The sequence below is a fragment of the Orycteropus afer genome, unplaced genomic scaffold (genome assembly GCF_000298275.1).
Source record: "Orycteropus afer afer isolate SDZICR_OR568_19922 unplaced genomic scaffold, OryAfe1.0 scaffold00007, whole genome shotgun sequence".
NCBI classification, from domain to species: domain Eukaryota; kingdom Metazoa; phylum Chordata; class Mammalia; order Tubulidentata; family Orycteropodidae; genus Orycteropus; species Orycteropus afer.
The window spans coordinates 11,939,892-11,953,192 of NW_006921594.1; the positions used below are offsets into that span (position 1 = coordinate 11,939,892).

The 13,301-nt window shown below is 38.8% G+C and overlaps 1 protein-coding gene across 1 annotated transcript in view; it reads right to left on the bottom strand.

The window, feature by feature from the left end:
* Positions 1 to 1,553: 1,553 nt before the first annotated feature.
* SLC26A4 (solute carrier family 26 member 4) overlaps positions 1,554 to 13,301 on the bottom strand; it is a 76,585-nt gene continuing 64,837 nt past the window's right edge. The window contains exons 17-20 of the mRNA XM_007945077.1: positions 12,806 to 12,860; positions 10,172 to 10,317; positions 7,664 to 7,747; positions 1,554 to 1,577 (exon numbers count right to left, since the gene is read on the bottom strand). Coding sequence (XP_007943268.1) covers positions 1,554 to 1,577; positions 7,664 to 7,747; positions 10,172 to 10,317; positions 12,806 to 12,860 — 309 coding nt within the window. The remainder of the gene's footprint in view (positions 1,578 to 7,663; positions 7,748 to 10,171; positions 10,318 to 12,805; positions 12,861 to 13,301) is intronic.

The following is a 13,301-nucleotide window of genomic DNA, read 5'->3' on the forward strand; positions in this document are numbered from 1 at the left end:
CACTGTAAAAACTTGAAACCACATCCAAGATTAAAAAAAAAGTTCGCTTTTCTCTGTTTTAGCACTCTCCGAATGATAAAAACGAGCTCTGGTGGCAGAGTGCCTAAGGCATTTGACTGCTAACCAGAAGGTTGGTGGTTCAAACCCACCAGCCACTCTGTGAAGGAAGACTGGGCAATCTACTTCTGTAAAGATTTACTGCCTCAGAAACCCAGTGAGGGTCACTGTGAGTTGGAATTGACTTGATGGCAGTGGGTTGTTTTTTTTTTTTTTAATACCTACACAAGGAGTTCTGGTGGTATAGTGCCTAAGGCATTTGTCCGCTAACCAGAAGGTTGGTGGTTCAAACTCACCAGCCACTCTGCAGAAAGAAGACTGGGAAATCTACTTCTGTAAAGGTTTACCACCTCTGAAACCCAATGGGGATTGAGAGTCAGAATTAATTGGGTGGCAGTGTTTTTTTTTAAAAAAATATACCTACACATAAGGAGCCCTGGTGGTACAGTGGTTAAAGCATTTGGCTGCTAACCTAAAGGTTGGCCATTCGAACCCCCCACTGCTCCCCGGGAGAAAGATGTGGCAGTCTACTTTCATAAAGATTTACAGCCTTGGAAACCCCATGGGGCATTCTACTCTGTCCTATAGGATCACTGTGAGTCAGAATTGACTCGACAGCAGTGGGTTTCATGGGTTTTATGCCTACATGTACCTTCATGCAATGATCATTTCTATAGACTAAAATAAATTAAAACTGCATTTTAAACTAGAGAGAGTCTGTCTTTGATTTTAATTGTGATCTGTGATTATTATATTGAAAAATGATTTCTATGAGCCAAGATAATCTCATCTCTTTACTTCTCTGAATATATCAGTCCAGTTCTGTACCTTCTAAGTGAACCATTTCTTGATTCTGAATTCTGGTTATATATCTGAATACTTATAATAGCACTTCATTATTAAGAACTAGCCGTACTTGCATATTTTGAAAGTTTTGATTAATTTGCCAAAAAATGATTTTGAAGGCTCTATTAATGGATGCATTTATAATTGTATTTCAGCCTTTAGTTAATGGGACCTTCCACTGGGATCAGTGCAGCTCCTGGGCATCAAAGTCAACCAGAAACACACTTCTCCTTATGCTGAGTCACTGCTCACTCACCTGCCCACCGGGGCTGTTGCATTAGCACTTACTCCTGAGGTGAATCAACTAGACACTCTGATACCCACTAAATTGTCAGAGGGGATCAGTGGCATATGGCAACATAAGCAGATCCTGGATACTGCTACATCACCTGATAAGTCTCAACTATTTGTATAGGTTACCTTATAAATAAAGCCAAAAGACAATTTTAGCACTCCTCTTTCAATGGCTAAGAGGGGGGAAAAAAGAACACACATAAATATTTAAAAAAAAAAAAAAATCTAATGGAAAAAGAATGAGTGCTTCAAGTCCAAAGAAATAGTCGATGCAGAAATGTTTGCATAGAATGACACAGGTGGGGAAATAATGCTTTGTAGGCCTTGCTCATAGTAATCTCTGTCAGCCATCTCTCTCAGAAAGCAAGTCTACGCATAGCCTGTGGGAGCAAAGAGAGAACAAAAGTGTTGAAGCAATGAATTCTCACGTCTCCATTATCTTTTCCACAAAGACTACAGTGTTGGTGGTTTACATTCGGTCCTCTAGTGTATCTCATCACAATAGAAGTAAAGTAAAACTTAATTTTACACCTCGATATATTTTAATTGCATTTCTTTAAAAGCAATAATTATAATTTATTGCTTTTAAAGAAATGCAATTAAAATACTGAGCACTTTACTATACATGAGATGCTGTTCTCATTACTTTATGTGCATCCTTTAATTTTCACAAGTCTATGGGGTATTATCATTTCTATTTTACACAAAGAATCTAAAATGACATCAGAGTAAGTCAGCTTCCCGAGGCTCCACAGTCAGTAAGTGGTAGAATCATGACTGTCTGATTCTGGAGCCCATGCCCTTCAAACCACTCTGAATCACTAGGTGTGAGGGGTACGGACCACATCAGGTGACATTATATGTGTGTATGGGGGTGCATGACACCAAAATGACTGTTTATAAACTTTTTGTGCAGTGTTTCAGTAGAAATTTATATATTTTTAATAAAAAATATTCCTGTAGTTAGTTATAGTTGGTACAGTGACTAAAGCATTCACTGCTAATTGCAAGGTTGGTGGTTCAAACCCATCAGCTGCTCTGAGGAAGAAAGATGTGGTAGTCTGATTTCATAAAGATTACAGCCTTGGAAACTCCATGGGGCAGTTCTCTGTCCTAGAGGGTTGCTATGAGTCAACATGGACTTGAAGGCAATAGTTGTAACAACAAAAACATTTTTCATAAGCCCAGTTTACATGTGTCAATATAACTTCAAGGCTAAAACTCTATGCTAAATTACATTTGAACCTTCTAATGTGTTCTGCTGGAGTAGTGCCTAAGGTATTTGACTGCTAACCAAAAGGTTGGTGGTTCAAACCTACCAGCCACTCCTTGGAAGGAAGATTGGGCAATTTAGTTCCATAGAGAAACCACCTCGGAAACCTAAGGAGGGATCACTGAGTCAAATTGACTCGATGGCCATGAGAATGTGTTCAGTTCAGTGCTGTTGTTATTAGTCAATTATAATGATGCTTCGAGTCACGTGGTTTTACCTGTATGTGCTGCAAGCACGTGCTACTGTTTTCATTACTGCCTGTTTTTTATGGCAGCTGATTTTGTCAATTTTTTTGGTGTTTTAGCTGCACTATTGTGGTGTAAGTAGGATTTGTGAATTTATATCAGTAACTTGTTTGAGAAGTAGTAATTCAGGGAAAAGGATAAACATTAATGTTTCCACTCAGTTACTAATAATGTTATAATTCAATGTGGAAAGATTTTGCAAAAAATTTTGTTTTTAGTATTCACATAATCCAAGAAATACTACATTTAAGCAATATACAACTATATCACATATTATTTGATGATAAAAATTGATAATAAATATCACTGTACGGTCTGGTACGAGAGGAGGTCCCCGATGGTGGATGACACCAACACTAGTGACACTACTGCTCTGAATACTGCCTCACTATTTACAGGAAACCTACCATGAATTCTTTTATATGATAGTCAATGAATATTCCCATAATGTGCCAATTTCTTAAGTTCCAATTTTGATATACGGATTTTAGCTCACACTAAGTCAGCTCTATATCTGTACAGTTATTAACTCCTAGAGCTTGAAGGACTTCTCAGTCACAGAATGACTTTCCTGGGCTCTCTAAGCTAAGACATAGGTCTGACTTTCACTCTAGCAATTTAGCTCCTCCACAAAATTTTTCCCTGTCTGCCACCCTACTGTTTAGTTTTTCCATAGAGGTTTGAAAATTACTTTTTTTTTTTCAACATTTTTATCAGGACTTGGAGAAGGCAGAGAAGACATGCTTATCAGATTTACAGATGACACCAGTGGGGGTGTGTAGCTGATATGTTAGATGTCAACTCAGAATTCACAACTGTATCAATAAACTGGAACGACAAGATATATGCAGTCCTGTGTTAGGATAAAAAATCAATCACATAAATATAAAGAGAGAGCCCAGTGGGACCATAGTTTATGTAAAAATGCTCCAGTCATTAGTTAACACATGCTCAACAGAAGCCCACAGTTTGATGTAGCCATTATGAAGACAAACACATTTTCAAGTTGCAGTAAATTAGAGGGATCTTGATGAAATTAAAGTTGCATAATCTCCATGCTGACTACATCAAGGGTGTCTCCTTCTTGGCTAGAAAAAAGCACTGACAAACTATATGTCTATGAGGAATGATCTAGGGACCTGGAAAACAGCTGGTGAAGATGTTGTTAGGTGTCATTGAGTCAGCTCCAACTCATAGTGACCCCATGTACAACAGAATGAAACACTGCTCGGTCCTGTGCCATTCTCAAAATCCTTGCTATCCTTGAGCCCAACATTGCAGCCACTGTGTCAATCCATCTTGTTAGTGTTTTCCCCTTCTGCACTGACCTTCTACTTTACCAGGCATGATATCCTTCTCCAGGAAATGGTCCCTTCTAACAACATGACCAGAGAGATGAAGTCTGGCCATCCTCGCTTGTAAGGAACATTCTGGCTGCACTTCTTCCAGGACAAATTTGCTCATTCTTCTGGCAGCCCAAGGTGTTCTCAGTATACTTTGCCAAGACCATAATTCAAAGGCATCAACTCTTGTGTGCTCTTCCTTATTCATTGTCCAGCTTTCACAAGCATATAAGGCAATTGAATATACCATGGCTTAGGTTAGGTGCACCTTAGCCTTCAAGGTGACATCTTTGCTTGTTAACACTTTAAAGAGGTTTTGCAGCATATTTGCGTAGTGCAATATGACGTCTGATTCCTTGACTGCAGCTTCCATGGGCATTAATTGTGGATCCAAGTAAAATGAAATCCCTGACAACTTTGATCTTTTCTCCATTTACCATGATGTTTCTTATTGGTCCAGTTGTGAGGATTTTTATTTTCTTTACGTTGAAGTATAATCCATACTATAGACTATAGTCTTTGATCTTCATCAGTTAGTGCTTCACTTTCAGCAAGCAAGGTTGTGTCATCTGCACAATGTAGTTAATGAGTCTTCTTACAATCCTGATGCTGCATATTCTTCATATAGACTGTTTTGGTTACTATGGTGGTTGTGTTTGTGTGTCAACTTGGCTGGGCCTGGTTGAGTAGCTGGGCAGCTGGATGTAATATTCCCCGTGATGAGACTGGTAATCAACTCCATGGTGGAATCTACTGTGAGCAGCTGAGTAGCTGCCCTAGGGATGTGGTCTGCTTCCTGTGTATAAGGAGAAGCTTTGGGAATGGTCTCTAGCTTATGGCACGCTTGAACCCTGCATGTAGCCATGTCATTGTTCAGCAGCCTGCCATGCTCTGCTGACCTTGGGACTTTTGATGGACTTAAATTAATGGCCTGCCATGTGGTTTGATAACATCGAGACTGTGCCATTTTATTTGTCGACATTGGGCTAGTTAGCCTCAGCAGCCACTAGCTGCCTGAGAGAAAAGATGCCTCTAGTTTCAGTAGGCCAGGATCAAGAAGCAGAGCTGAAGCCCAAGGTCACCCAGCCTCTAGAGCCTGGCACTTTGAACTTGGACTTAACGCCTCCAAACTGTAAGAGAATAAATTCCTGTTTGTTCAAGTCATCCCATTTGTGGTATATTCTTGTCAGAGTGGCACTAGGTAACCAAAACAGTTACCTAGTGCCGCTCTGACAAGAATATACCACAAATGGGATGGCTTTAACAATCAGGAGTTTATTCTCTTACTATTTTGGAAGTTAGAAGTCTGAGTTTCAGGTTGGCTGAAGATACAGAGCTTCTCCATCACCTCTTTCCACAGGCGTAGTGAATCTGATTCCTGTGTATTCCATCTGGTAAGGTCCACATATATAGCTGCCTTTATCTTATTGAAGAAAAGTATTTGCAATGAATAAGTCATTTGACTTGCAAAATTCTTATCATTTCTATCATGTGATATCAAGCATCATTTCTATGACCAAGGCCATATTTTCTAACTACTGATGATTCTTCTTTGTTTCCAACTTTTGCATTCCAATCACCAGTGATAATCAACACATCTTGATTGCATGTTTGGTCAATTTCAGACTGTAGAAGTTGGTAAAAATCTTCAATTTCTTCATCTTTGGCTTTAGTAGTTGGTACATAAATTCGAATAGTGGTAGTATTAACTGGTATCCCTTGGGGCATATGAATATTATGTTATCACTGACAGCATAATACATCAGGATACATCTTGAAACATTTTTTTGTCATAATGAATATGATGCCATTCCCTTCAATTTGTCATTTCTGGCATAGTAAACCATATAATTAGCTGATTCAAAATGGCCAATACCAGTGTATTTCTGCTCACTAGTGCCTAGAGTATTTATCTTTATGTGTTCTATTTCATTTTTGACAACTTCCAATTATCCTAAAGTCATACTTGGTACATTCCATGTTCCAATTATTAATGGATGTTTGTTTCTTCCCATTCTGAGTCATGCCCCATCAGCAAATGAAGTTCCTGAAAGCTTTACTCTATCCACGTCATTAAGGTCGACACTATTTTGAGGAAGCAGCTCTTCCCCAGTTGTATTTGGAGTGCCTTCCAATATGAGGGGTCCATCATCTGGCTATAGCAGATAATGTCTCAGGGCTATTCATGAAGTTTCCCAGTAATATATCAAAGTGTTTCACTGCTATTCACAAGGCTTTCACTGGCCATTTTTTTTCCTTCTTCCTAGTCTGTCTTAGTCTGGAAGCTCTGCTGAAACCTGTCCACCATGGGTGACCCTGCTGGTATCTGAAATACCAATGGCATAGCCTCCAACTTCACAGCAACATGCAAGCCACCACAGTATGACAAACTGAAAGACAAGTGGTAGCTGGTAGAGATAAGAGAGCTATTCTCATGTGTTCAAAGTACTGTTCAGTGGGAGCGTTTATTTTGCTAGAGAAGACAGACCTCAGTTTGCTAAATGGACAATGAAGAACTGTGCTCCGTAGTGTTTTCAGTGGCTCATTTTTTGGAAGTAGATCTTCAGCCTTTTCCTCTGAGGCACCTCTGTGTAGACTTGAACTTGCAACCTTTCCTTTGGCAGTTCAGCATGTTAATAATTTGCACCACCCAGGGTCTCCAAGGTGGCTATTACAAAGAGGCTGAATTGAGTTTTGTAAGCATAACTGACATTTGGAGACTTCCAACAGTAATAATAAGCTGTCTTAAAAAGTCACCAGTTGCCAGTATCTGGAAATGTTCATACAGAAACTGAATAAACATCCATTAGGAATGGTGTAGAAGGGATCCCTACATGGCTAGGATACTGAATTACCTGGTCTCTAAGAAATCTTTGAACCTTAAAATTCTATGATTTTATGATTCCAACTATATGGATACTAAATTACCTGATCTCTAAATCTTTCAACCTTAAAATTCTATGATGTTATGATTCCAACGATATGGCATTCTGAAGCAAAGCTATATACAAAGTCAAAGATGCGTGGTTGCAGGGGTTTAGGGGAAGGAAGGAAGGGATGAATAAGTGGAGCACAAGGGATTTTTAGGACAGAGAAGCTATTCCTTATGATACTGTAATGGTGGACCCATGACATTATACATGTATCAAAGGCCAGAGAACTGAGCCTTAATGTGAACTATGGACTTTAGCTAATAATAATGTGTCAACATTGGTTCATCAATGTTAATAAATGTAGAACACTAATGCAAGGTGTTAAGACAAGAGAAACTAGGGGCAGGGAAGGCAAGAACTCTGTATTCTCTGCTCAGTTTTTCTGTAAACCTAAAACTGCTCTAATAAATAAATAAATCAGGACCAGTGTGTTGGCTGCTGTTAGCCACTGAGGGCACCTATAAGCCAGAGGCAAAAGGCCAAAGTACTTAATGTCTTCGAGGGAAAAATCTTTGTTTACCCCTTTCCCTGTCTATGAAGCTGTTCTTTTGGTATTTTCTTTAAATAATTCCCCGAGTAGTTCTTAATTAGACATATTTACTGTTTGTGTTACCTTATTTAGTCAAGATTTAACCTACTATTATTTTCTTAGAAAGAAAATAATGATCATACCTCATCCTGGACATCAAGTTCTTCTTCAGTCAGCTCTGCTTCCATTAATTCAAGAGGATCTTTACAGTCTTGCATGAGAGAGATCTTGACAAAGAGAACACAGAGAGTATATACTGGAAAGATAATAGCATCCACCCACCTGATACTGCACTGAAAATGACTGCTTCTCATTTATAATCTATATACTTCAGAATCCTCTTCACCTTTCTTGTTCATTAATATTTCCCACCTTTGAATTTTCCCTATCTCATTTATTTCACATCCAGAGGTAAACTGGTGGTGTCCTCCATTGTCTAAACTCCTTTCTGGCTCTCTTTTCTAAGCTCTGAATTGTGTGTCTCTTAACAAGGCACCCCCTTCTGCCTAAATGATTCAGCAGTTGATAGTGCTTCTTCCATGGCTAAGCTAAGATCACGTAGTACAGCGTCAGACTTACAATGAACATACAGTGAAGGGCTGGTGACTAAAGACAACAACCAGTCTCAAGTTGAATTTGATGGAAATTCATTTTACTGGAGATGAAACCAACACTTGTGGACCAAGGTGGTCATTTAGTAAATCTCTGCTTTTTAGATATAATGTGTAATTTAATCTCCTGCACAGTGGAAACTGACTACTACTCGGACTTTATCTCATGCTTGAAGAAGGACATTATCAAAGCAACTCCAAATGTGTATCAAAGAGACAGTGATATTTTGAAGTGCTACTTAGTTGTGTTTCCTCTTTGCTAGTGTGGAAATGAATGAGTATTAAGTGGGAAAGTTAGAATCTAGGTGTAACTACAAGCTGAGGTGGTCCTGGGATGGTCTTTGTGATGGTAAAATAAAAGGGTAGGGATAGGATCATATCAGTGCATCTACAATATCATTAATACCCAAGTGACCTTTCCTAAAGAAAAGGACAGTATAGGCAGAGATTATCTCCATTTACCACATGCCGATAATGTGTAGGGCTTTGTGCTAGATACTAATGGTACACAGAAGTATAAAGTTTCTGACCCCAATATCCAGTGAACCATTAAGTATATTAACATAAACACTCAGGTTTCCGCAGTATAACATTTGTTCCGGGTCAAAAAATCCATTAGCCATTGACAGCGCCTTCCTGATTGCTAACAAGATGGAATTTAACCTGGTAGGTGCACTCTTGGTTAGTGGTTTTTGTGGCATTCATGGCCTGAGATCTTGGATGAGAATAGGGGTGTAAACAAATAGCAAAACACCTATTTTCATGCTAAGAAACAACTTGACACCTTGGTTCTATTTTATTTTTAATGTGGGGTATTTTTCTGCTACTTTATATGATCCTGCTTTGTGGTTGTCTAACATGCATGTAGCTTATTTCTTTATTTTTCCTTTGAGATTTGTGGGTTTACTACTTTTCTTTTTTCTCTTATGTATTTAAGATCCACACTTTGAGATTTAGGGCTAGTATTTTCCCCAGAAGCATTAAACAAAACAATCTCTTCACTGAAAATAGCTGAAAAGAATAATGTACTATTTTTTTCTAAATTAATTTTACTTCAAACATTAACTTCCATTCTGTAATAAAGATCTACTTACCTTTATTTTGGAAAAAAAGGGAAGCAATTTAAAATATAACGCACTATATCACTGGAGTTACTATTATTATATTTTTTAAAGTATTTATTTTTGTTACCCAAATTCACTGTGAGAAACTCCATGAGAAATAAGATTCTTCAACCAGACCCACCACTAGGCCCAGCCCAGTGAACCAGACCAAAAGCTCACCTCTTCTGGGTATTTGATGGAACAGCTCACAAAATAAAGAGGCCTATTAGAAACTGAAGTTTATTCTATTTTGTGTGGAAAATTAACCCTGGGCTTATTCATGGGCTTTATTATAATTTCTTTTGTTCCTATTTCAAAGATCACTTATGGCCTGATGGAGCCTATTTAAAGACATTGTAATTCAAGGGTTTCCAGACTGCTGAGAATTTAAGCTGTCATTTGTACACACAAATCACAGAAGACCTACGATTCAGTGCTGTATTCTGAAAAGGCATTATAGCTAATGCCCACTTTTATTAATAAACCTACATATTTGCTCTGGTAGCATAGTGGCTAAGGCACTTGACTGCTAACCAGAAGGCTGGTGGTTCAAACCTACCAGCCACTCCTCGGAAGGAAGGTTGGGCAATCCTACTTCCGTAGTGATACTGCCTCGGAAACCCAAGGAGGGGTCGCTATGAGTCGGGGCCGACTCGATGGCAAACAACAACAACAACATATTGCTATGCACTAGGTACTAAGTCTTTTCCTATAAAGGATCTTATTTAGTCTTCACATCTACCCAGCAAGATAAATGTTTTTACTCCTATTTTACTTGTGAGAAAACTGAGGCGCTACATAGTTAAGCAGATGATCTAAAATCTCACAGCTAGGCTGGGACTTAAACCAAGGTTTGTGTAATTTTTGCCATCTACAGAAATCATGATAGTTTAGAAAAGATAGATATGTTAAAAAAAAAAAAAAAAGTTAAATTTACCGTTTCTAAAATAGAATCCTGAACTTCTTGAGATTTAACCTGATTCAGTATATAGAGTACAGCATCGTGGACAGTCAAAAAGAAAATGTCCTTTCGAATGTTATCATCAAAGAAACCACATTGCTCCAGCTTTTGTATCACATGGTCTTCAAAAGAAAGAGATACATAATGTTAGTTCCTAGGAAAAGTATTTTTCTAACATCAACCAATACTATGCTTGTTTGTTTGTTGAACATTTTATTGTGGTTTGGGTGAAAGTTTAAAGAACAAAGTAGTGCCTGTTCAAGAATTTATACACATTTTGTTTCCTGATATTAACTGCAGTCCCCACAATGTAACAGCAGTCTTCCTAGCTCCTCCCTAGGTTCCCCATTTGCATCCCCCCATCTTTCCTGCCCCTTCCTGCCTTCTGAACTTTGTTTTTGGGCAAAGGCTGACTTTTGGTCTTGTATGGTTGATTGTTCCAAGAAGCACATTCCTCAAGGGTATTATAGTTCACTTGATAGGTCTGTCTATTGTTAGGCTGAAAGGTGAGCTCTAAGAATGAATTCAGTTCCAGGTTTGAAGTCTGTCTAAGGCCCACAGTCTTGGGGCTTCTACTAGTCTCTATAAGACCAGTAATTCTGGTCATTTTTATGATTTTGAATTTTGTTCTTAATTTTTCTCACACTCTATCCAGGACCTTTTATTGTGATCTTGATCGGAGCAGTCAGTAGTGGTAGCTGAGCATCATCTAGTTCTTCTGGTCTCAGGCTAGTGGAGGCTGTGGGTAGCATGGTCCATTAGTCCTTCGGACTAATTGTTTTCTTGAGTCTTTCATTTCTTTACTCTTCTTTACTCCGGATGGCAAGGGACCAGTACTTGTTTCTTAGATGGCATGGTATCTCACAAGCTTTTAAGACCCAGTTGCTACTCACCAAAGTAGGATGTAGAATTTGTCTTTACAGACTATGTTATGCCAATTGACCTAAGTGTCCCACAAGACTATGGTCCTAAGCCCTCAAGCCCAGTGACTCTGTTCCTCAAGATATCTGATTATGGCTGAGAAGTTTGTACAACTTTACACCCTTTATGCTCTACAATATACCTGAATAAGGAGCTCTGGTGACATAGTGCCTAAGGCATTTGACTGTTAGCCAGAAGGTTGGTGGTTCAGACCCACCAGACACTCTGTGGAGGTAAGACTGGATAATCTACTTCCATAAAGATTTACCACCTCAGAAACCCAAAGGGGGTCGCTATGAGTCGGAATTGACTTGATGGCAGTGAGTTTGGTTTAGTTTCATGTTTCTTTATATACCTGAATATATTTGCAGCACATACAAATACATATGTAGAAATAACCTCTGCCAAATCTGTATATGCTCACAGGTTTGGCATCCCACACCTATTTAGCTTACATATTTATCTACATATCCACTCATAAATTACTGTTTGTTATTATGGTTACTGCAAGATCGTGTATGTAATAGTATTTACCGTTGTTGCCTTTTCCTCCTGTTTACCTCCCAATGTCTTCCTTCACCTTGGTCATGTTGTACTGACTTCCCCCATATTTCCCTTCACCCAAGTTAATACATGTCTACTATCTAGTTAATGACTTTCCCTCCCTTCTCTTCCCATCCCTGGTAAACATCAGAGAATATTTCTTTCTATGCATTAGCATTTTCTTGATTTTCATCGTAGTGGCTTCATACATTTTCTGTCCTTTTGCAATTGACTTATTTCGCTCAGCATGGTGCCCTCCAGGTTCATCCATGTTGTCAGATGTTTTGAGGATTCATCATTACTCTTTAACGTTGCATAGCCTGTATGTACTGTAAATTGTTCATCCATGCAGCTGTTCATGGGCATGTTGGTTGTTCACTACATTTTTATAGTTCTTCATTTTAATTTTTTTTTCTTTTATTTCCAAAACGTGATCCTGCTCTAAACTATCAGAGTTTCTTTTCCAGAAGCATATAGAATGGTTATACCATAACTGGCTCGAGTAGATGGTCTTAGTCCCCTACCGTGGGGCCTTGGCCAGACTGGCACACCATCTTCCACATGCTGTGAGCCTGGCTGCTAATGGCTCATGGCTGAGCTCTTTCCTAAAGAATTTTCTTTGGCCCTTGGGAGCTGCCTCACCTGAAAAGGCCTGGAGGTTACACCCTCACACATAGGGAGCCTGTAGCCAATGACTGACAAGAGAGTACAAGGGCCTCAAGAAGAGATAACCCTATGGTGTTCTTCCTTCTGTGAGGGTCCTGTGAAATCAGGCTCAGACTAACTTCTGAAAACTTGTTTGCCCAGCTTCTTCTCCTGCCCTGTCCTGCTCCCCTCTTTTATCTTTCTCTAGGGAGCACTCTCTCAATAAATCACTTGTATAAGAATTCCCCACCTCAGCCTCTGCTTCTACTCACTGCTGTTTTCCTACACGCATACATTCATACATAGACACACAGACTCACATCCTTGAGGATCCTCTTGTTCTAAACTCAGGTTTCCATGCATTACCAAGTCTATGGCATAAACTGGAAGTAAAGTCTTCCTAGGTTAGAAAAGGCCTCCGAGATCATGAGCCCATATTCCAAGGGAGAGAAAAGGGCTTGGGGAAAATCTTTAGATAGACATGTGCATATATGCATTTACCTTGAAGTGATGAAAAGTACACAGTCACATCAATTCTCTGGAATTCTTTGACAATCTTAGAAAAAAGAATTGGTAACAATGAGGATTTCATTTACCCATAATTCAGTAGTGTTCAAATAATTTCATGGTTAATCAGGACTTTGAGGAAAGTTTATTATTGCAAAATTATAGACATTTTTAACCTATAGTGATGGTATGATTGGAGATGAAAGATCATTATCTGAAGAGGTGGCAGTACCTGTACTACAGAATGCTATAGGACAAAAATGCTCAATAAATATTTGTGGAAAGAAACAACAAAGGACAGAAGGCTTCCTAAGACAGCTCCTGCTGATTGGAGAAAAGAACATGAGTTTATAGCTTTGAGTGGAAGAGATAATGGGGTATATGTGTGACCACTAGGTTCAGAATATAAAAAAATGACCTAAAAATCAAGGCCTCTGGATTTTGAACGTATCAATGTCAATATCCTGATTGTGATTTTGTATTATAGTTT